Source organism: Oncorhynchus clarkii, chromosome 25 (assembly GCF_045791955.1).
Source record: "Oncorhynchus clarkii lewisi isolate Uvic-CL-2024 chromosome 25, UVic_Ocla_1.0, whole genome shotgun sequence".
NCBI classification, from domain to species: Eukaryota; Metazoa; Chordata; class Actinopteri; order Salmoniformes; family Salmonidae; genus Oncorhynchus; species Oncorhynchus clarkii.
Window position 1 is genome coordinate 17,399,441 of NC_092171.1, and position 22,602 is coordinate 17,422,042.

Genomic DNA, 22,602 nt, shown 5'->3' on the forward strand with positions numbered 1-22,602 from the left:
CTCTTTGTTGTGCGTCAAGCATTGCGCTGTTTATGACTTCAAGCCTATCAACTACCGAGATGAGGCTGGTGTAACCGAAGTGAAATGGCTAGCTACTTAGCGCGCGCTAATAGTGTTTCAAACGTCACTCGCTCTGAGCCTTCTAGTTGTTGTTCCCCTTGCTCTGCATGGGTAACACTGCTTCGATAGTGGCTGTTGTCGTTGTGTTGCTGGTTCGAGCCCAGGGAGGAGCGAGGAGAGGGACAGAAGCTATACTGTTACACTGGCAATACTAAAGTGCCTATAAGAACATCCAGTAGTCAAAGGTTAATGAAATACAACTCGTATATAAGGAAATAGTCCTATAATTCCTATAATAACTACAACCTAAAACGTCTTACCTGGGAATATTGAAGACTCATGTTAAAAGGAACCACCAGCTTTCATATGTTCTCATGTTCTGAGCAAGGAACTGAAACGTTAGCTTTCTTACATAGCACATATTGCAATTTTACTTTCTTCTCCAACACTTTGTTTTTGCATTATTTAAACCAAATTGAACATGTTTCATTTTTTACTTGAGGCTAAATTGATTTTATTGATGTATTATATTAAGTCAAAAATAAGTGTTCATTCAGTATTTTTGTAATTGTCATTATTACAAATGATTTATTTATTTATAAAAAATGTTGTATTATTATATATTTTTTTTTAATTATTTTTTTTTTGTTTTAAATCGGCCGATTAATCGGTATCGGCTTTTTTTGGTCCTCTAATAATCGGTATCGGCGTTGAAAAATCATAATCGGTCGACCTCTAGTTGGAATCAAATGTATTCAATTATTGCAGTAGCACATTGTTCTCCAGTCCTCTCTGGTGGTGGCTGGGACTGTCATATTTGGTAGAGACAAAGCTCTGAGGGAAACTGTCCACTGGAGCAGAGTAGACCACATTGAGATCATTTCAAACTGTGATCACAAACCTAGACCAAGCTTCTGCACTCTCAGACATCGCTACTGTGGGCTGTGGAAAAGCTGGGACACCGCCAGGACTCAGCCACCACTGCAGCCACTGAATGAACCCAGTACCCCGACAGCAGGTCACATGGTCCAGTGGGCCACGCCTGCGTGCCTTGCTCGCTCACTCTAGCTCCCTGCCTGCTTGCCTTTCAATCATTCATCATTCTGGCTATCGCTCCAGGGGCCACCCCATTCAATGCAAATCAGTGTCATGCAGCAGGGAAGCCACACACAGAGCCAGAGAGAGCCAAAAAGAGAGAGAGAGACCTAACACACTTAAATTAAATCAAAAACAGAAGCATTTTACATCTGGCTAGAAATAAATAAGGAAATGATCTCAACAGAGAAAAATGTCCTCCTGTTTGCTACCTATATTCCCCCTATAGAATCCCCATACTTCAATGAATCCATTTCTCCATTCTAGAGGGGGAGCGCAACAATTTCCGGGCCCAGGGACCTTGTACTGGTCTGTGGTGAACTAAAAGCCAGAACTGGATAAGAAAAACTGACACCCTCAGCACACAGGGGGGACAAACACCTACCTGAAAGGGACAGCATTCCATTCCCCATACTCCCCCCTAGACACAACTACAACAACCTAACCCCCCACAATTGGTCACAACTCCTGCAGCTCTGTCGCACACTGGCTATGTACATAGTGAAAGCTATTCTTTGAGGGGACTCCTATGGTAGTACTAGGTACACCTACAGGTCATCCCTTGGCAGCAGTACTACAGTCTACTTTATCAGACCTCAACCCAGAATCTCTCAGGGGGTTCACAGTCAGTCCACTGACACCCCTATCAGATCACAGCAAAATCACAGCCTACTTGAACAGAGCAATACTCAACCATGAAGCCCAATCAACTGGATGCTATAGATGGAAGGATGATATCCAATCCAAGAAAATGTCCCCAAAAATTTCCTGGACAAAATGTTTCCCAGCAATAGTGAAGGTATACACTTAACAGTAAGAAAGCCTGAACAGTATATTTGACATAACAGCTTAACATATCAAATTGAAAAAGATTTAAGGAGAAAACCTAAGAACATTTACAATGAGAAAGGGTTTGCTGTAGCGTGCAAAAACCTAGGAAAGAAATTGAGAAACCTATCCAACCAAAAACACAGCTACCCAGAAAACCATAACATACGCCTTTAATATGGGGAAACACTAGAACAGTAGGGCCTTTCCATTGAAAAGGACCCAATGAGCAACAACATCTGAGATTCACAGAAGCATATCAAATTGGGTGTAAAATGAAAGCTAAGAGTTATAGGAAATTAAGGTATACAGTGCATTTGGAAAGTATTCAGACCCCTTGACTTCTTCCACATTTTGTTACATTACAGCCTTATTCTAAAAATAATTATATTATTTTTTCCACCCTAAATCTACACACAATACCCCATAATTACAAAGCAAAAACAGGTTTTTAGGAACGTGTGCAAATGTGTAAAAAAAATAATAACAATCAGAAATTACATTTACGTAAGTATGCAGACCCTTTACTCTTTGTTGAAGCACGTTTGGCAGTGATTACAGCATCGAGTCTTCTTGGGTATGACGCTACAAGCTTGGCACACCTGTATTTGGGGAGATTCTCCCATTCTTCTCTGCAGATTCTCTCAAGCTCTGTCAGGTTGGATGGGGAGCATCGCTGCATAGCTATTTCAGGTCTCTCCAGAGATGTTCGGTCGGGTTCAAGTCCATGCTGTGGCTGGGCCACTCAAGTACATTCAGAGACTTGTCCCGAAGCCACTACTGCGTTGTTTTGGCTGTGTGCTTAGGGTTGTTGTCCTGTTGGAAGGTGAACCTTCGCCAAAGTCCTGAGCGCTCTGGGGCAGTTTTTTTAATCAAGGATCTCTCTGTACTTTACTCCGTTTATCTTTCTCTCGATCCTGACAAGTCTCCCAGTCCCTGCCGCTGAAAAACATCCCTAATGCATGACGCTGCCACCACCATGCTTCACCGTCATGATGGTGCTATGATTTCTCCGGACGTGAGGCTTTGCATTCAGGCCAAAGAGTTCAATCTTGGTTTTATCAGACCAGAGAATCTTGTCTCTCATGGTCCGAGAGTACTTTAGGTGCATTTTGGCAAACTCCAAGCAGGCTGTCAAGTTCCTTTTACAGAGGGGGGGGGGGGGGGCTTCCATCTGGCCACTACCATAATGGCTTGATTGGTGGAGTGCTACAGAGATGGTTGTCCCACAGAAAAACTCTGGAGCGCTGTCAGAGTGACCATCAGGTTCTTGGTCACCTCCCTGACCAAAGCCCTTCTCCCCCGATTGCTCAGCTCTAGGAAGAGTCTTGGCGGTTCCAAACTTCTTCCATTTAAGAATGATGGAAGCAACTGTGTTCTTGGGGACCTTCAATGCTGCAGAATGTTTTTTCTACCATTCCCCAGATCTTTGCCTCAACACAATCCTGTCTCGGAGCTCTACGGACAATTCCTTCGACCTCATGGCATGGTGTTTGCTCTCACATCCAATGTCAACTGTGGGACCATATATAGACAGGTGTGTGCCTTTCCGAATCATGTCCAATCAATTGAATTTACCACAAGTGGACTCCAACTGAGTTGTAGAAACATCAAGGATGATAATGGAAACAGAATGCACTTGAGCTCAATTTCAAGTCTCATAGCAAAGGGTCTAAATAAAAAAATCTGTTTTAAGTTTTTAATAAAATGTGGAAACATTTCTAAAAACCTGTTTTCGCTTTGTCATTATGAGGTATTGTATGTAGATTGATGAGAATCATTTTTTCAATTTTAGAATAAGGCTGTAACCTAACAAAATGTATAAAAAGGGAAAGGGCCTGAACACTTTCAGAATGTAGATATACATTTCTAACATTTACCCATCTTAAATATTAGGCAACGGTAAAGGCTTTGATTTCTGTATTAACTTCTCTAGGGTAGGGGGCAGCATTTGGATTTTTGGATAAAAAGCGTGCCCAAATTAAACTGCCTTCTACTCAGGCCCAAAAGATAGGATATGCATATAATTAATAGATTTGGATAGAAAACACTCTAGTTTCCAAAACTGTTAAAATAATGTCTGTGAGTATAACAGAACTGATTTGGCAGGCAAAAACCTGAGAAGAATTCATTCAGGAAGTAGGATTTTTGTTGTTGTAGTTTTCTATTCAATGCCATTACAGTATCCATTGACTTAAGACTCAAATTGAACATTTATTGAATAAATGAATGTCTTCTGTAAACATATGAAGATCATCAAAGGTAAGTGATTCATTTTAGCTCTATTTTTGACTTGTGTAACTCTTCTACTTGGCTGGTTACTGTTTGTAATGATTTGTCTGCTGGGCTATGTTCTCAAATAATCGTACGGTATGCTTTCGCCGTAAAGCATTTTTAAAATCTTACACGTGGTTGGATTCACAAGAAGTTTATCTTTAAACCTATGTAAAATAGTTGTATCTTTTCTGAATTTATATAATGAGTATTTCTGTATTTATATAATGAGTATTTCTGTATTTGGCGCGCTGTAATCTCATTGGATGTTGGCCTGGTGGGACACTATCATCCCACATACCCAAGGGGGGTTAACCGATGGAAAAGATGTCTTAGAAAATATCTACCAGGAAAAGTCTTAAGACATCAAAACACAATGTTGACGTTACGACCCCTGGCAACTATCAACACTTATATTTACTGTTGGAGAAATTGTGGCTTGTTATTCCGTTACTAATTTCTTTCCCTCATGAGGAGGGAGAATAATGAAAGTTTGCTGAAGTAACAAGTAATGGTAGACCTACCAGTTAGTTATCTTGATTTTACTGGTTAGTGAGCAAATCTCATAATTCTGTTACCAAATTGATAACAGAATTACCAAAAAAAGCCTGTGCAACCAGTACTTACTCCAGGGAGCCACTAGTTTTGTCCTTGCCGTTTGCCCTTATTTTCCCAAATAAAATTGTAAACTTAAGTTTACAAAAATAAAATTGCTTCTGCAATTTTGACACTCCAACAACAAGATGAGAACAAAACTTATTTCAGATGTTTTTTTTTATTATTAAAGAAAAGTTCAAGGGTGCCAATATATTTGCCCGCAACTGTATCGCTTTGCTATTTACACTACTCCAGCAGGAATTATTTAATGTCCTTCAAGAAGAAAACAGCCATTTCCAGGTGCAGGGAAATGTGCTGCTATGTGGAGGCTGGAACACGAGGCCCGGGCCCGAGCCCGACTGTATAGACTAGAGGTCGACCGATTAATCGGAATGGCCGATTAATTAGGGCCGATTTCAAGTTTTCATAACAATCGGAAATCGTAATTTTTGGGTGCCGATTTATTTTGATACCTTTATTTAACTAGGCAAGTCCGTTAAGAACACATTCTTATTTTCAATTACAGCCTAGGAAAGGTGGGTTAACTGCCTTGTTCAGGGGCAACCTTACAGTTAACTAGTCCAACGCAATAACGACCTGCCTCTCTCTCGTTGCACTCCACAGGGAAACTGCCTGTTACGCGAATGCAGTAAGCCAAGGTAAATTGCTAGCTAGCATTAAACTTATCTTATAAAAAACAATCGATGATAATCACTAGTTATATTGCCTGCTAAACTGGATTAGTAGTTATATACCAGGTGAAATTGTGTCATTTCTCTTGCGTTCATTGCACACAGAGTCAGGGTATATGCAACAGTTTGGGCTGCCTGGCTCATTGCGAACTAATTTGCCAGAATTTTACATAATTATGACATACATTGAAGGTTGTGCAATGTAACAAGAATATTTAGACTTAGGCATGCGACCCGTTAGATAAAATACCGAACGGTTCCGTATTTCACTGAAATAAATGTTTTGTTTTCTAAATGATAGTTTCCGGATTCAATCATATTTATGACCAAAGGCTCGTAGTTCTGTGTGTTAGTATGTTATAATTAAGTCTGACTTGATAGAGCAGTCTGACTGAGCAGCAGCAGGCCTGTAATCATTCATTCAAACAGCACTTTTGTGCGTTTTTGCCAGCAGTTCTTCGCAAGCACAGCGCTGTTTATGACTTCAAGCCTATCAGCCTAATGGCTGGTGTAACCAATGTGAAATGGCTAGCTAGTTAGCTGAGTGTGTGCTAATACTGTTTCAAACGTCACTCGCTTTTAGATTTGGAGTAGTTATTCCCCTTGCGCTGCAAGGGCCGCGGCTTTTGTGGAGCGATGGGTAACGATGCTTCGAGTGTGGCTGTTGTCGATGTGTTCCTGGTTCGAGCCCAGGTAGGGGCGAGGAGGAGGACGGAAGCTATACTGTTACACTGGCAATTCTATAGTGCCTATAAGAACATCCAATAGTCAAAGGTATATGAAATACAAAATGGTATTGAGAGAAATAGTCCTATAAATACTATATTAACTACAACCTAAAACCTCTTACCATGGAATATTGAAGTCTCATGTTAAAAGGAACCACCAACTTTCATATGTTCTCATGTTCTGAGCAAGGAACTTTAATGTTAGCTTTTTTACATGACACATATTTTACATGGCACATTTTACTTTCTTCTCCAACACTTTGTCTTTGCATTATTTAAACCAAATTGAACATGTTTCATTATTTGTTTGAGGCTAAATTGATTTTATTGCTGTTTTATATTAAGATAAATAAGTGTTAATTCAGTATTGTTGTAATTGTCATTATTACAAATTTTTAAAAAAATTGTCCGATTAATCTGTATCGGCCTTTTTGGTCCTCCAATAATCGGTATCGGTATCGGCGTTGAAAAATCATAATCGGTCGACCTCTAGTATAAACTGAATCAAAAATACAGATGGGCTCCAGAGAGCGGGGAAATTTCATTCAAGCGCTCAAATCGGCAGAATTAAATGACAAATCACTCAAATGTATTGATCAATTTGCAAGTAACACAAATTATGTTAAGATGGCTGTTAACATCATCTTCCAAAAGGGCAGTAAGAAAAAGCACGACTAAAATAAATACAATTGTTTGACAACAAACATTAAAACATCAGAAAATAACTAAGACATTTGCCAAACCTAAAACATCAGCAGCCAGAGAACCCAGATTTACATTTCGATATGCTTCAACTCTCAAACAATACAAACTCCCCATAATAAAAGGTATAAAACACCAGTCAAAAGTTGACACACCTACTCATTTCAGGGTTTTTCTTTATTTTTTAAAACTATTTTCTACATTTGAGAATACTAGCGAAGACATCAAAGCTATGAAATAACACATACGTAATCACGTAGTAACTAAAAAAAAGTGTTAAACAAATCTAAATATATTTTATATTCTTCAAAGTAGCTACCCTTTGCATTGATGACAGCTTTGCACACTCTTGGCATTCTCTCAACCATCTTCCTGAGGAATACTTTTCCAAAAGTCTTGAATGAGTTCCCACATATGCTGAGCACTTGTTGGCAGCTTTTCCTTCACACTGCAGTCCAACTCATCCCATACCATCTCAATTGGGTTGAGGTCAGGTGATTGTGGAGGCCAGGTCATCTGATGCAGCACTCCATCACTCTCCTTCTTGGTCAAATTGCCCTTACACAGCCTGGAGGTGTGTTGGGTTATTGTCCTGTTGGACTTGGACTTGAAATCCCCCCACAAATGAAATGAACCCCCTTCACCCCTAAAATTGTTTCATCAGTGTTCAGCTTTCGCGCTACAGTTAGGCTAGGCAGTAGGCTTGTATTTGTATGATGATCTGTGAGGTGATAACATTTTATTTGCGATTTGTCAAAAACAGTAAATGACTTGTCAAATCAGGTGCTCTGGGTCTTGTATACACTGTAACAAGTTAATCAAATATATGTAATATGCTGAAAAGTGGCCAAACTACAGTGGGGCAAAAAAGTATTTAGTCAGCCACCAATTGTGCAAGTTCTCCCACTTAAAAAGATGAGAGGCCTGTCATTTTCATCATAGGTACACTTCAACTATGAAGGACAAAATTAGAAAAAAAAATCCAGAAAATCACATTGTAGGATTTTTAATGAATTTATTTGCAAATTATGGTGGAAAATAAGTATTTGGTCACCTACAAACCACCAAGATTTCTGGCTCTCACAGACCTGTAACTTCTTCTTTAAGAGGCTCCTCTGTCCTCCACTCGTTACCTGTATTAATGGCACCTGTTTGAACTTGTTATCAGTATAAAAGACACCTGTCCACAACCTCAAACAGTCACACTCCAAACTCCACTATGGCCAAGACCAAAGAGCTGTCAAAGGACACCAGAAACAAAATTGTAGACCTGCACCAGGCTGGGAAGACCAAATCTGCAATAGGTAAGCAGCTTGGTTTGAAGAAATCAACTGTGGGAGCAATTACTAGGAAATGGAAGACATACAAGACCACTGATAATCTTCCTAGATCTGGGGCTCCACGCAAGATCTCACCCCGTGGGGTCAAAATGATCACAAGAACGGTGAGCAAAAATCACAGAACCACAAAGCCTACCATCAGTAACACACTACGCCGCCAGGGACTCAAATCCTGCAGTGCCAGACGTGTCCCCCTGCTTAAGCCAGTACATGCCCAGGCCCGTCTGAAGTTTGCTGGAGAGCATTTGGATGATCCAGAAGAAGATTGGGAGAATGTCGTATGTTCAGATGAAACCAAAATATAACTTTTTGGTAAAAACTCAACTCATCGTGTTTGGGGGACAAAGAATGCTGAGTTGCATCCAAAGAATACCATACCTACTGTGAAGCATGGGGGTGGAAACATCATGCTTTGGGGCTGTTTTTCTGCAAAGGGACCAGGACGACTGATCTAAAGGAAAGAATGAATGGGGCCATGTATCGTGAGATTTTGAGTGAAAACCTCCTTCCATCAGCAAGGGCATTGAAGATGAAACGTGGCTGGGTCGTTCAGCATGACAATGATCCCAAACACACAGCCTGGGCAACGAAGGAGTGGCTTCGTAAGAAGCATTTCAAGGTCCTGGAGTGGCCTAGCCAGTCTCCAGATCTCCACCCTATAGAAAATCTTTGGAGGGAGTTGAAAGTCCGTGTTGCCCAGCAACAGCCCCAAAACAGCACTGCTCTAGAGGAGATCTGCATGGAGGAATGGGCCAAAATACCAGCAACAGTGTGTGAAAACCTCATGAAGACTTACAGAAAACGTTTGACCTCTGTTTGACCTCAAATACTTATTTTCCACCATAATTTGCAAATAAATTCATTGAAAATCCTACAATGTGATTTTCTTTCTCTCATTTTGTCTGTCATAGTTGAAGTGTACCTGTGATGAAAATTACAGGCCTCGCTCATCTTTTTAAGTGGGAGAACTTGCACAATTGGTGGCTGACTAAATACTTTTTTGCCCCACTGTAAGTTCAGATTTTTCTGGCAATGTGCGCAGCCATCTTTGGCTTTGTTTATTTGCATCTTATAGTGAATGGGCATTGAAAAGTAGTAGAAATTTGGTCAGTCCACCCAGGCCTTGATGTGAACGTCCAGAAAGAGACAGGTCTGGACTAAATTTGATCCTATCAGACGTATGTTTCACAAGTTTGGGTAGCACAGCACAGTACTGTAGTGAGTAGAGCACAGTAAAGTATACCGGACAATACAGTACAGTGAGAAGAGCACAATAGAATAGAGTACAATAAAGTAGAGAAAAATAGTACAGTAGTGTAGAGTACAATATACCCTACTTTACTGAACTCTACTACACTATACTCTACTGTGCTCTGTTTCACTGTAATGTCAAAAAAAATTAACATTAGGAGAATGACATTCATATCCATAATTATGCATTTCTTTGTAGTACATATCAGGGACCAATGATGTAATTCCGTTACTGTAATTCCATTACCAGGTGTAAATCCAATTCACTTAGTGTAGTTCAATAAACAAAATGTTCTGAATCGGAAAGGCAGTAACTCTAACATTCACCTGTCTCCTCTGCAAAAATCTAACAATTGGTTACACTTCATCAGCATCTTGTATCTGCACATGGAATTCCAATCACATTATATGCTGTTGGTGCTGACTTGAGGGCTTGAAGTTCAGAATGTAAACAACTTGCTTGCAGCCACATGGACAGAAGCAGTGTTGTGACTGTGACAAAGAGAGACTGGGGAGAAAAGGACAGTCATATGATGTGCATTGAGGGCCAGGCAATGTGCAGATCCTTCACACTGCTGTTCTCTTAACTCCTGTGACATACAGACCTCAGACTGGGCACAATAAGCCTGACTATGTAAGGGCTGATTTCAAACAGCATTCCACAGATTCTGCATTCAACTGGTGGCACGTTTGCGTCAACGGGGGGCGGGTGTCAGCATCTCCCAGGAAGGACAGGGTCATCACTTCACCAGCCTCAGACCAATGTCACAAGCTGCTGCTGTGCTTTGTATCAAGTAGTGTTCTGTTTCAGGCATCGCAACATTGTAACAATGCAACAACGTGGCTGACTACCTTCAGATAATCCAAATTTAAAATATCGTGGAACTTGGAATGAAGCTATCAAAATCTGTCATCTCGTGTGACATACAGAAGAGCAGATTAGAAAACAAAATAAATTGTCTTGACGAACGTTCAGAGAAATGAATGACTGAGTTGCAGTGTTGCACTGGCCACCCGCACAAACACAACATCAAAGTGTGTTTTTAAGACCCGTTGGATAGTCATTTAAAATGTCCATAAAGTTCATTTAGAAAACTGAGAGTTCCTGTAGTAGGTGACTTGTATGAAATTAAAGTGCAGTAAAAACGTCACAAACATGTCCGGCCTGCCTTGTAGGCTGTCTCAAAGGCTGACATAAGCGTCCAGTTCAAAAAGCTCCCAATAAATTACAATGTTAAAATAACCCATTTTAGTATTGTTTGAGGCACAACCTCTAAGGTTAAAGTTTGAACACTTAACTTCACCAGTAAAACAATAACTACACCCGGGAATAAACTGTTTTCACGAATGGACTTCAATTTAGGCGCACATTTAACGATTTTAGACTGGATATGGGGCCTAGCAGGGCAGCGTGAGTGAGAGTAACCGCATCCTATGTAATACAATGGGACCTACCCTCTAGTAGCAGTCGACCTCACAGTCAACACGAGAAACAAAATGTAGGCATTTACCTGGACAGGATTTCAATAGTGTGTCCGTTGCATTATAATGAGCTGTTTCGTCGATTTACTTAGTTGATAAATCCTTCAATAATCTGGACAAAACGTGCTCTCGTTTACTCCGTTTTCCTCGCCTTTCTTCCACTACACCTCCCAAACGTTCTGCCTGCAATGCTTCTGTGGCATCCCCCAGGTCCTAGCTCCGAGTTTCCCGTCAGCGATCCACATAAGTGGCTACACAGAGCCTCGCATAGGCCAACATTAACATAGGGTACTCTAAAATATTCTGAATATATGCTTTTTTCTCTCTATATTTGGAGATAATAAATATTTGTATATAGGTTGAGACATCAGAGGCATCCCATTCTAAAACGTATATTGTTTTGCTTCATTTTCACATAATTTCACCTGTTGTCACTTTGACAGTGTTGTCATCAATTTGATCAGCTGGTATTGTATAGCCTAGTCCACAGAATGCTTGTACAGAATACTTGTCCACATCATTTATTTATTTTTATTTAACCTTTATTTAACTAATCATAACTAATTCGAAAATTATAACCAACAGTTAGCCTATCTGGTCAAATATCATAACGTTCTGATCCAATGAAAATGTATATTGTATTTGCGCCATGTGTTTCTTATTATATGAACAAAGGTTCATATTAATGTATTGCCGCATATGATACTACCAGTCCTATGTTTAGCATTAGACATATTAATGTGCTGCCTCCAATAACATACTTGTTTTGACAGAGACTTGTTGAAATGTTGCGTAATAATTGAGTAATATCACAACGGCAGGCGGGTGGAGGGGGATGGGCCTACTGGCAACCCTCTCCCTTTGATGAAGCATTTATTGACCCCTGCCTCCCCCTCCAGTTCTGTGCCATTTCCCCTCATTGTCACTTGTACTGTAAATTAAATCTTCACAATTTGAAACAGGGCTGACCATCTGTAGGCAATAACCTCATAGAAGCAGGGCTGACCGAATGTAACCAATAACCTCCTGTTGTTGTTTTTCAGTGATGACTTCGTCCTCCCTCGATTGAAACTTTGCCCTAGTGGAGAGTAGTGTAGTGGTGTATCCTACCATGAGATGTTACTGATCTCTCTTTCATAAGGTCAAAGGACAATGTTTAGTTTGCTCTACCAGACAAGCATAAATCCTGCTTCCTCACTGCCTGTCTCTCTTTTCCTCTTTCTATCTGTTCAAAAACAAAGAGAAAAAACTAAGCAGACAGTGTACCTGCTATCTGACATACGCTATTTATGTTTCTGTATAGCTATTGACTCACATACTTTGCTTAGCATTAAATCTGTTTGGTGCCAAATGATATGGTTTGGAAAAACTTGAATACTGCATTCAATATTTGAGATAATGTAAAAGGATATATAGGATATATAGGAACATCGAAGTGAATAGCTTCTATGTCAAAGCAAAGGCTCAGATCAAGAGAGAGTATGATTTTCCTACAGTTAACTCTGCAGTGTCAACCAATACCAATACAATACCATTCATGATAAAACAAAACAAAACCACAGTTGCTTTTTTATTAGTATAATTTTTTTTGACACAAATAGTAAATAGTAACAATTAGGCAGAATGCTTAAAATGTATAAATCCCTCAAGTAAACAGTGGTCATTTACATCCAGCCCCCCCTGATGAGTTCATTGGTCCAAATGAGTGATATGGTTCGACTGTGCCTGGCTGAGCTGGCTGCAGACTGCAGAGGAATGCAGGGTCTTTGTCTGAGTGAGGAGTGGTTCTGGGGTAGAATGCCATTGATGATTGCAGAGAGGAGGAATTAACCTCCAGAAAGTGCTCTCTCTCTCTCTCTCTCTCTCTCTCTCTCTCTCTCTGATTATAGATGTAATGTCAATGGTAGACTAAAATGGAATAAAGCAGAACTGGATAAGAATCTTTAACCATGGCCTCTTCTTACCAGTGCCTGACATTTCTCGTCACATTACTCATTTCCCCTCTGTGTCAAGGGGCAAAGAGTAGCCGCAAATGGCCCTTCAAAACACACAACAGCTGGAACATAGGGCAAAGATGACTGAAGCAGTTGCAGGGTGGGTAGGGAGGGGGACACAAGATGAGCAGCTGCACCTTGAAGCCCCTATCTGTACTGTGCTTTATAAACTCCAGCAATTTAAATGTTCAACGAATGAGAAACTTCTTTACCTCAACATATGTATTTAGAAAATATGGAATTAGAAATCCATTAAAGGGATACTATGGGATACCATTTTTTTGTCTCAGATCAGAATATTTAGCTTAAATTATCAACTATTATTGATCAACTATTATTTCTTCACCTTTTAAGCACAGAAACGTGCACACAGCCATAGACCTACGCTCAAATGTTCCAAAATGCAATTAGTCAGAAAACACTATTCTAAAATGCTCACTGCACATGCGAGTGGTTTCATGGACAGAGATAGAAATATCCATTTGAAATGTTGAAAGACGGGAGATCTACAGAGAACAGGAGAGTGCATAGGAGAGTGTCTTTATAAAATATTTGCCTCCACGTAACTGTGGTGGGATTTGGCCTATAGGCTACTTTGAAGTAAGGTAAGACATGGCTCATAATATAAAGTAAAACTTCCAGGTTTCATACAATGAAGGAACAGAAAAAATATAGCAAATCTAATCATAGACCTAACTGGTAGAAGGAAAGGCTTTCCCCCCAAACAACTTCTCAATTAAATGTTAACTAGCTACAAAGCAGCCTATGCCTACCTGGCAGAATGATATGATTATTTGCATCAATCCAGAGGCCATTTGTTTGCAAACACCATTTCATGTGTGCTATAGAAACATCACCAACCAAACAACAGTGATAGGTGCCTGCACAGTTGAATTAAAGGGTAACTACACAAATTGTTTGACATTTCTTTGATTTTTCTCAGACCTCAAAAGTGGTCTCCTGATGGGGCAAGCATTGTTATGGATTTAGGAAACCCAAGTTTTTTAAATTTTTATTAAGTAGCAGAAAATGTTTGGAAAAATCTGAAACCTGTGGATTTCTGATGCAGTTGACAGTCTCATTAATCTATTTCAATAGTAGGCCTACTTACACAATACAGCTTGGGTTGACTGAGAGAGACCAATATGAGATTGATCATTTTAGGTCATTCAGAGTGTGTGTCACTGTTTGTCATATAATTTTTCTATGACCGGGGGGGTCGTTTTCTTCACTGGGTGGGTCATTGGGAAATGTCTTGCCAAAGTAGAGTATACCCACTTCTACCACTACAGCACTGCTTGTGATCAACTCCTCATTGAGAAATAAAAATGTTAATTGAACAGGTTCCACCAGTCCAAAAGAAAATATCAAAGTGTATATGTTCTTATAGATGTGACAGAGAGTTGGGGTTATGGCAAGTTGCAATAGCTTCATGGTTAGATGTATTCTGGGGCCAGGGAATTCCACCCCATCCAATATAAATTGTACCAACAAGGTAAAATACATATCTGTTGGAATAGCCTATCAAATGTATTGTTCTGACTCCTTCTCAGATTCAAATATAAAGAACCGGAGCATTACTGTCTCTTCCATATAGACCTACATTAAAGACAAGAAAGACATTTCTCAAAAACGTTGGCACATATTAAACACATAAGTCTTTCAAAGCGTCAGTCAATTCCCAGGTGGACATATTCCAGAAAAGGGAGATGGATTTAGGTCAAATTGTGTTATCAAGGAACATTGCTACTTGCTGCCTCTGTGCGAGTTCATGCAGTAGTACAGAACGTATTGTGGTCGGCGTTATCGCGAGACTGGTCCATTAACAACCTGCTTGACACACAGCACTGAGTGCAGCTTGCCTGCCTGGGTCGAACTGAGCTAAAGAAACGACAGGAGAAGCTGCGAACATCTGGCCTAACATCATGAAAGGACCTCGGAACATTTAGAAAAACACGGTGACTTGGCAAATATCTGTAAGTATTGCGTTTTGACAATGAAAATGTTGAAACCGAAAGTTATAATACACTGCGCTACCTCCGTGCAGCTCAGTTGGCTTGGTCAGCGACAGTTGCTGAGTTCCTTTGCTGTTAAAGGCTTCATGCCATGCATTACGACCATGTAGGCTTATCTTCCTGCGTTCTTGCCTGCTTGTAGTTTTCCTTACGTTTAAAACAGGCCAAACTAGTGCGCGTAAAGCAAATTATTGTATGGCCGGGTTTATTATAGGTTAGGCCTAATTAAAAGTATGCTATGGGCATTGATGTTTGTGCTTTTCGTCTGGTCTATTGCTATTTTATTTACTTTAAATGTTGTTACACCAATATAAAGGTTTTTTTTTTGTATATAAAGTATGGTTGACCGGTGCGTAAATTGAACAACGGCTGTTATAAAGTTAACCACATTGACTGTTGTCAAGTGTTTTTTTTGTTACTTGAATAATAGACGAATTGTCGGAAAAAGTTAAATATTTTAGTGCTGGGACTGATGCAACCTCTGAAACAAGTTTCTCTTTTGTACGTAGCTCGATTCGGAGTAGGCTAACATATGGTAAGGGGAGCACAGCTGGAGGTAGCGTTTCCATTGCGGTGATGTCAGAGTAGCTGACTCCACAGCTTGCAGTGTATTTAGCGAACAGAGCACCAGTTTACTCACTCCCCCGAGCTTTTTTCTTAACCTTGCCCGATGGGCGAGTGCTGGTATTCACAAGCCTGAGTGTTTGTCCGTCTATTTTGCGTTCTAGGTCAATTGAACGGTTCCTCATGATTGTTCAGTGATTACGAACAGCCGAATAGACATAGTTTAAGGTCTGTGTATGCGACTGTGCCCGGTCCGTCCTGTCCGCATTTTCATGGGAAGCGCAAAAACTAATGATCAACTAATCGGACTGCTGTTGGTCACTGGAGAGAAAGGTAGGAGACGTTTAGTTACTGGATAACACTGATAAACTGACACCGCAAGTTGTAATCAAGAAATCTGAATAATATACAAATGTTACATTGATTTAGTAGGCATATTGATGCGTAAAGAAGTCGATATGAAAAGGATATTTACCATATTGTAATAGGGAAATTAAGTCCGATTTTTACTTTTTTTTGTTGACAATTGTATGTGGAAGTCTTCCGTTTTGATTGCCAGTGAATGACTACTTAGTCGTTTTCTGCAAGTTGCATTATTTTTCCTGTACATTTCCTTTGGGGTTGGGATACTTTTGTTTGTAGTTGTCTCAAACACCAGATGAGTTGTTAACTCTCTGTGGCACCCTCTAAATGGCTGCATTTCGTTTATTCAATATCCAGTTTTTCCTGTTTTTCATCAGGTTATGAAGGAAGAATGGAGTTCCCAGACCATAGCCGTCAGTTGCTGCAGTGCCTGAGTCAGCAGCGTCACCAAGGTTTCCTCTGTGACTGCACTGTTCTCGTTGGGGAGGCGCGATTCAAAGCACACAGAGCCGTGCTGGCCTCATGCAGCATGTACTTCCATCTCTTCTACAGGGACCAGCCAGACAAAAGGGACGTTGTGCATCTGAACAGTGACATTGTGACAGCCCCGGCTTTCAGTCTGCTCCTTGAATTTATGTATGAGGGGAAGCTGGAATTCAACACTTTGCCAGTGGAGGATGTCCTGGCTGCGGCCAGTTACCTTCACATGTATGATATAGTGAAAGTGTGCAAAAGTAAGTTGAAAGATAAGGAACTATCCACCCTGGATGAGAAAGTTAGCGAGGGGATAACACTGGAGAACTCTTCAGACAGCGAGCTGCACAGCAAGCAGCCAGGGCCAGGCCGGCGAGAGACACAGACACAGCAGCAGCACCAGAGAACCCCCCCGGGAGAGGAGTTTCACATGGACAACAGCAAAGTCAGGCTGGCTGTCACAGATTGTGATAGGTCTGCACAGAGCAGGCAGAAGGCAAATGGTCACCCTGGCAGGTCCCCGGACCTTGTAGGTGTCAATTATGTGTCAGCAGAGGCCGAGCCCTGCGTCCAAACAGCTGGAAAAACAAAAGCTGATGTCAGTAGTTCCACAATATTGTTGTCCCAGAGGTCCCGGGCTTCAGATGACATGGACTGCGCTCTGGATTTGTCTTTCAAGCCACTGTCTAGCAGAGATCCCTTACACCCCTCCTACGTCTCAGGACAGCTGGCCCTCGACAGCCAGCAGCAGGGCACTGAGCCACTTGTTAAAGACGAACACGACTTGCTGTCAGAGCAGGAGGACAGTGAGCCGATGAGCCCGGAGAGCCAGCGCTTTGGGAATAGTGCCAGGAGCTCAGTGGTGACAGGGTTCACTGCCCTCTTCCCAGGCAACAACGGCTCCACGGCGGCCCTGCTCTCCCAGGAGGAAGACCTGATGGAGGAGGGGGAGAGCTGTGGGGGAAGGGATGGCACGAGAGGCAGAGAGGGTGAGGAGAGGAGGGGGAGGCTGCTGGGGGACAGTGAAGAGGAGGATGACCTGGCCTCCTCGGACATCTCCACTTCCAGTGGGATGCTCCTGCCCCCGGGGCAACAGGTGTGTGTGTGCCCACTCTGCAGCAAAGTGTTCCCCAGTTCCCATGTGCTCCAACTGCACCTCAGCTCGCACTTCCGCGAGAAGGACGGGGCGCGCTCCAAGCTCTCCCCTGACGGCTCTGTTCCCACCTGCTCACAGTGTGGCAAGACCTTCTCCTGCATGTACACCCTGAAGCGGCATGAGCGCACACACTCTGGCGAGAAGCCGTACACCTGTGGCCAGTGCGGCAAGAGCTTCCAGTACTCTCATAACTTGAGCCGGCATGCCGTGGTTCACACACGTGAGAAGCCTCATGCCTGCAAGTGGTGTGAGCGGCGCTTCACCCAATCTGGGGACCTGTACCGCCACATCCGGAAGTTCCACTGTGGCCTTGTCAAGACCCTCGCCATTGGATAAACCCCTCTCACCAGTGCCATGAAATAAGACAAACGTTTTATCACTCCCTGAGTACTACTGCGTATACTTTTCTAGTTATACATATTTACAAATGAATAACGACATAACCTTTTGGAATTCTACTCTGTGGCATTTCTTAAGTTAAATTGTAGCAACTTTAGAATGCACAAAACTGGATTTCACTGGAAAGATGTTGGGCTTTGTCATTGGACTATATGATTTAGTTGCACAAAACTAACATGCTTTTCAACTCAAGCTGGATATACTGTATGTTAAAGGTGGACAAATCAGTTGCACTTGTCTATTTCTGTATTGGTACTGCAAAACTGCTGAGCTGGATGAAGAGTATTCTGCTAAAAGAAACATTTCTATGTACATACCTTATGTGCAAGGGAATTATAGCCCAATATCCTGAATGGATGAACAACGTCTGAGTAGTGCACATGGGGAAGGAGAAACAAAAACCGTCCAAGAGTAGCAGTATATTTTATTTTTAAATCCAACCTTATTTATTAGTCAACCTGCTTAACAGGAACAAATATCAAAAGGCACTGAAAAAAATATTTGAAGTTGGAATACTGGATTTTTTTGGGGGGTAGCTAGTATTTACATTTTCTTTATGGTAGGAATGAAGCAGACCACATAAATAATGTTACCTAGAATAGAGGACTAAAAGAAAGATGAGTGGCAAGGGTTTTTAATATCATAGTAAAATGGAGCTTGTCCTGAAGGAATTAATTTTGCTGCACTGGCCTTTCAATGTTCATCACAGCTTGCTTAGAATCAGGCTGCTGAATGAACATTAGAAGTGAATTGTATTATCACCTTTACACTCTAGCATGATGCATACAGTTTCACTATGAAGTGAAAGAATGCCTGTATCACTGGTGCCTACTGAAATTCTTGACACTCCTGTTGTTCTCAGGCAAGCATGGGACCTCTTGCCATCAATACAACTAATCTGTTGGCCTTCAAAAACGTGGTTAGCACTTTCCGTTTACAGTGCATTAATACCAGGAAATAACTTGGTCACTCTGTGATAAAATGCCAGTTGACTAACCAGTGTACTTAGAAAAATTTAATAAATGTGCCATAAATCAAGCTTTTATTGATTAACAGTTGACTTCTATTTAGTAAGTTCAATTTCTGGGTTAATTTTCTGTATTTCGGCACTGTAAAAGAAAGGGTAACCACGTGAATATTCTATTGCTATCCATGTAATAATGCTGGAGACATGCCCCGATAGACAGGGCAGAGAGTGGGTGAGGTGGTAAATATATACTCTGTGTGCCTCCGTGCTTCTCTGAGGAGATGGTGTACTGTGGATATCTTGTCGCCACGCTGTTCGTTCATCAGAACTTCATCGGTTTATTTCGCCCCTTGCATTTACTCTTATACTGTCCTGTCTATTTTTCTGTTAATGTTGAAGCACTACTGATAATGTTTGAGTGAAACCTTTGGTGAAACTTAGCTTGACAGAGTCCTTGGACAGAATATGTACTTTATGAGCCTGTTATGTGTTGGAAGGATTTCATTATAGTTGGGTTCATTTTGATGATATACATATGGATTCCTACAAGGTGAGTAGCACTAAAAGTCCAAGAAATTTGTTTAATCTGTCCTGAGAAGACTTGATCAGAATTATTTATTAGTTTAACTTGGTTCAGGGTTTACTTTAGGTGTGATCTGTTAAGATGAGCTAATTTCTCTAAGCTTGAAATACTTTTGATGTCTTTCCTTGGTATTGGGGCTGTTTTTATTACTTTCTGCAAATCCTGTTACTGTAATGAATTGGTCTGTTAATGTATCTTACACAGAATTCTTTTAAGTATTCAAGATTTGTCTCACCAACCGTAGCGAAGCACTTGTTTTGAGCATGCATATAGTTTCAACACTGATATTGTCTAGGCTGCTATTTCTTACTATTTGTATATTTAATGTAAATATATATTCTATTTATCAGTGTCGTTTCTCTTTATTACAAGAACACATGTAGAGTTGAGAAAGCAAGGTGTCTTACGAAGGCTTCAATCTTTTAGGGAAGAGTTCATGTCTTCCCTCCCCCCATTGATTTGGGCTTCCTTTTTCCTCTCTCACTCCAGTGAATTTGGTTTCCTTTTCATATTTAAGGTCTCATAGGCCATCTCTTCACTACATATCAGAAAAGGGAATAATATTGCTATGACTGCTGTTCCAGCAGAGGAAGCAGTTATTCACAAGCCCAAACACACTGATTATGGTATAGAATATCTATAGAATTCCTACAATACGAGCATTGTTCTCCTGTCCCAGGTAGTTCTCAAGGGATAATTTTTCATCTCTGCTTTCGCTGTGGGGAAAAAGGCTGCATGAGTCTCTCTTGGCACTTTTCGTATTGAATGGAGCCATTGGAATGTGAGAAATGCATTTAGCAATGGGAGATCTGGGAGAGAGTAAACAGGTGCATTGTCTGGAGGCATCAAAGAACAGCCCTCAATTCCCAGCATGCATTAGATAAGTGCTTAATTGTTCTTTTATGTGGAGAGGATACCACAGCGACTCCATAGCATCTTTATCAACACAATCTCTCTTTAATTGTTGGTGTTTCAAGAACCTGTTTGATTTGAGGTATTGCAACACTGATTAATCTGATTTTTATAATAGGAAAAGTAGGTGGGTAGTATTTATTAACATCCTGTTATACCTATTTCATCATCCACCCACTGGAATGAGTTTCCCAATATTTCATGAAGCTGTGTGTTTTCAGAAATGTCATGTAGTGTTAACAATGAGTGGTATTTCAATCAAAACACAGGAATGTAGATTCATTCGTGTATTTTTTTTCTCACTGTTTTGAAATGTTTGTTTTTTTTACATGATGCCGTTGAAACAATGATTTATTGTTTTTCTCATGTACACATGCAGCTGTGCAGGGTTAGAAAACTATGTAAAATCTTCTTGCTGGTTTCTCAGTCATTATTTATATCTCCAGGATCATCACAGAATGTGCCTTGCAGACACAAGTGTTGCACCTGGAGTTGCCCTTTTTTGTACACTAAGTTTGCCACAGACTGCTGTGATGACCATACAAACTTCTGTTAATTATTATTTAAAAATAATTCATGGTATCAAAATGTCAACAAAGCCCATTGTTTCTTCCTCCTTTTAGAGATGAGTTTCAGAATTGGAGTTCACTACTGTTAAATTCATTGAAATCTTTGTAAAAGTTTTTAATCTGGAATTCAATGTAATGTTAAGCAAACTGAACGCAGTTATTTGTTTTGTTTGGCTCTAAGCCAAGTCCATGTTTAGGTATGAACCTAATTGTGTTCCATATGATGTCATGTTTAATGTGAAACACTGAGATATAGATTTAATTTATGTTTGAAAACTCATGCCGGTGCTCCTGATCGTGGGGTTACGTTTTCCTAATTCATGCTATAGGATTTTACGGTCTAATACTGGAATTTAATACTGGAATTTTGCCTTTGGCAGGTTAAGACTGTGAAATTGTGTATATTCATGAGAAATATTTATTGAATAGTTTCTTGTGCAACATTTGACTGTCTCAATTTTGATTTGTAAAATGAACGATGCTACTAAATGTCAATGGAAATCTTTTTAATAGAATTTTTAGAAGTGCCATTAGAATGTAATATAATTTTTTAATAAGAAAGGTATATTTTATAGTAATCAATTGCTTCTGTGTTAGTGGTTTATAGATTAGGGGACAATCTTATGCAGAATTGACATTGTAGAACTCGAGGCAATTTATTTGTATGTTTTTGTTTTTGTGTGCGTTTTGTTTGCGCTTTCCGAGTGTTGTTGTGTGTGTGTGCTGTGGAGATGTGACAATCTTGAGTTAGGTCTTTTATTAAAATTATGCATAGATTAAACAGAACCCTTTTCTGTGACTCTTGTGGATTTCTTTCTCGTGTTTCCTCAACATTGTCCATGTGCACAGCTCTGGCCACTTCTATTTAGTTCTTCAATCCTGTGTTTTGTTCTTTACTGACAGTCAAACTAAACAGAGACAGGATTTTCCTCCATAAATCTGTATAATTATTGTCATGGGAAATTGAAGTAGTAATACCTACTTGATTTTTCCAGTACCGACCTTTTAGATATTGTCAAGGATTGTCTTCATTGTTGCCTGCTCACAAGCAACACCCGATCAGTGTGGGGGTAGTGAGAGGACTGTATACTGACAACACAATGTGATAATACTGTGGGTCTTAGTCTCTATCCCATTGAACCCATAAGCTGCATCCAAGGACAGGATCTTTAGCGGTGGCATGTCATTATTCCAGAGTTACTGACAATAGTCCGCAGAGAAAATACCTATGAATACTTTCAATTGTTATTTATCCTTATATTAATCACCTTCCATTTCCTTTTAATGAAAGTAAACTTAAACTTAAAATGCTGGATTAATTTACATACATGAGCAAACAAACAAAAAGATCCATGAGTAATTGGGGATCTCCATTCCAATTCACTGGTCATTTTCTTTGCAGAGGGGTCTTAATTATTCTCCCACTGCACATCTAAAGAAATCCAGCTGCTCTGCTATGCATTACCAATAGGGATGAATTGGGAGTTCCCACCATCCTCCCCCACCCAGCACACCCATTCTGTGGTGCACTGACAAGGCAGCATCCACTCAGCCCCC

General features: G+C 40.5%; 2 protein-coding genes across 3 annotated transcripts in view; one reads left to right on the top strand and one right to left on the bottom strand.

The window, feature by feature from the left end:
* LOC139384197 (RAC-alpha serine/threonine-protein kinase-like) overlaps window positions 1-11,264 on the bottom strand; it is a 44,063-nt gene extending 32,799 nt beyond the window's left edge. The window contains exon 1 of one of the 2 annotated variants that reach the window (XM_071128918.1): window positions 11,079-11,264. The gene's annotated coding sequence lies outside the window, so the exon portion shown is untranslated. The remainder of the gene's footprint in view (window positions 1-11,078) is intronic. The other variant, XM_071128919.1, reaches the window with a different exon arrangement.
* Window positions 11,265-14,854: 3,590 nt separating this feature from the next.
* On the top strand, window positions 14,855-21,842 carry LOC139383948 (zinc finger and BTB domain-containing protein 18.2-like). Its single transcript, XM_071128568.1, has 2 exons — window positions 14,855-15,019; window positions 16,363-21,842. The coding sequence occupies exon 2, from the start codon at window positions 16,377-16,379 to the stop codon at window positions 17,949-17,951; it is 1,575 nt and encodes a 524-aa protein (XP_070984669.1). The 5' UTR covers window positions 14,855-15,019; window positions 16,363-16,376; the 3' UTR covers window positions 17,952-21,842.
* The last annotated feature ends 760 nt before the right edge of the window (window positions 21,843-22,602 follow it).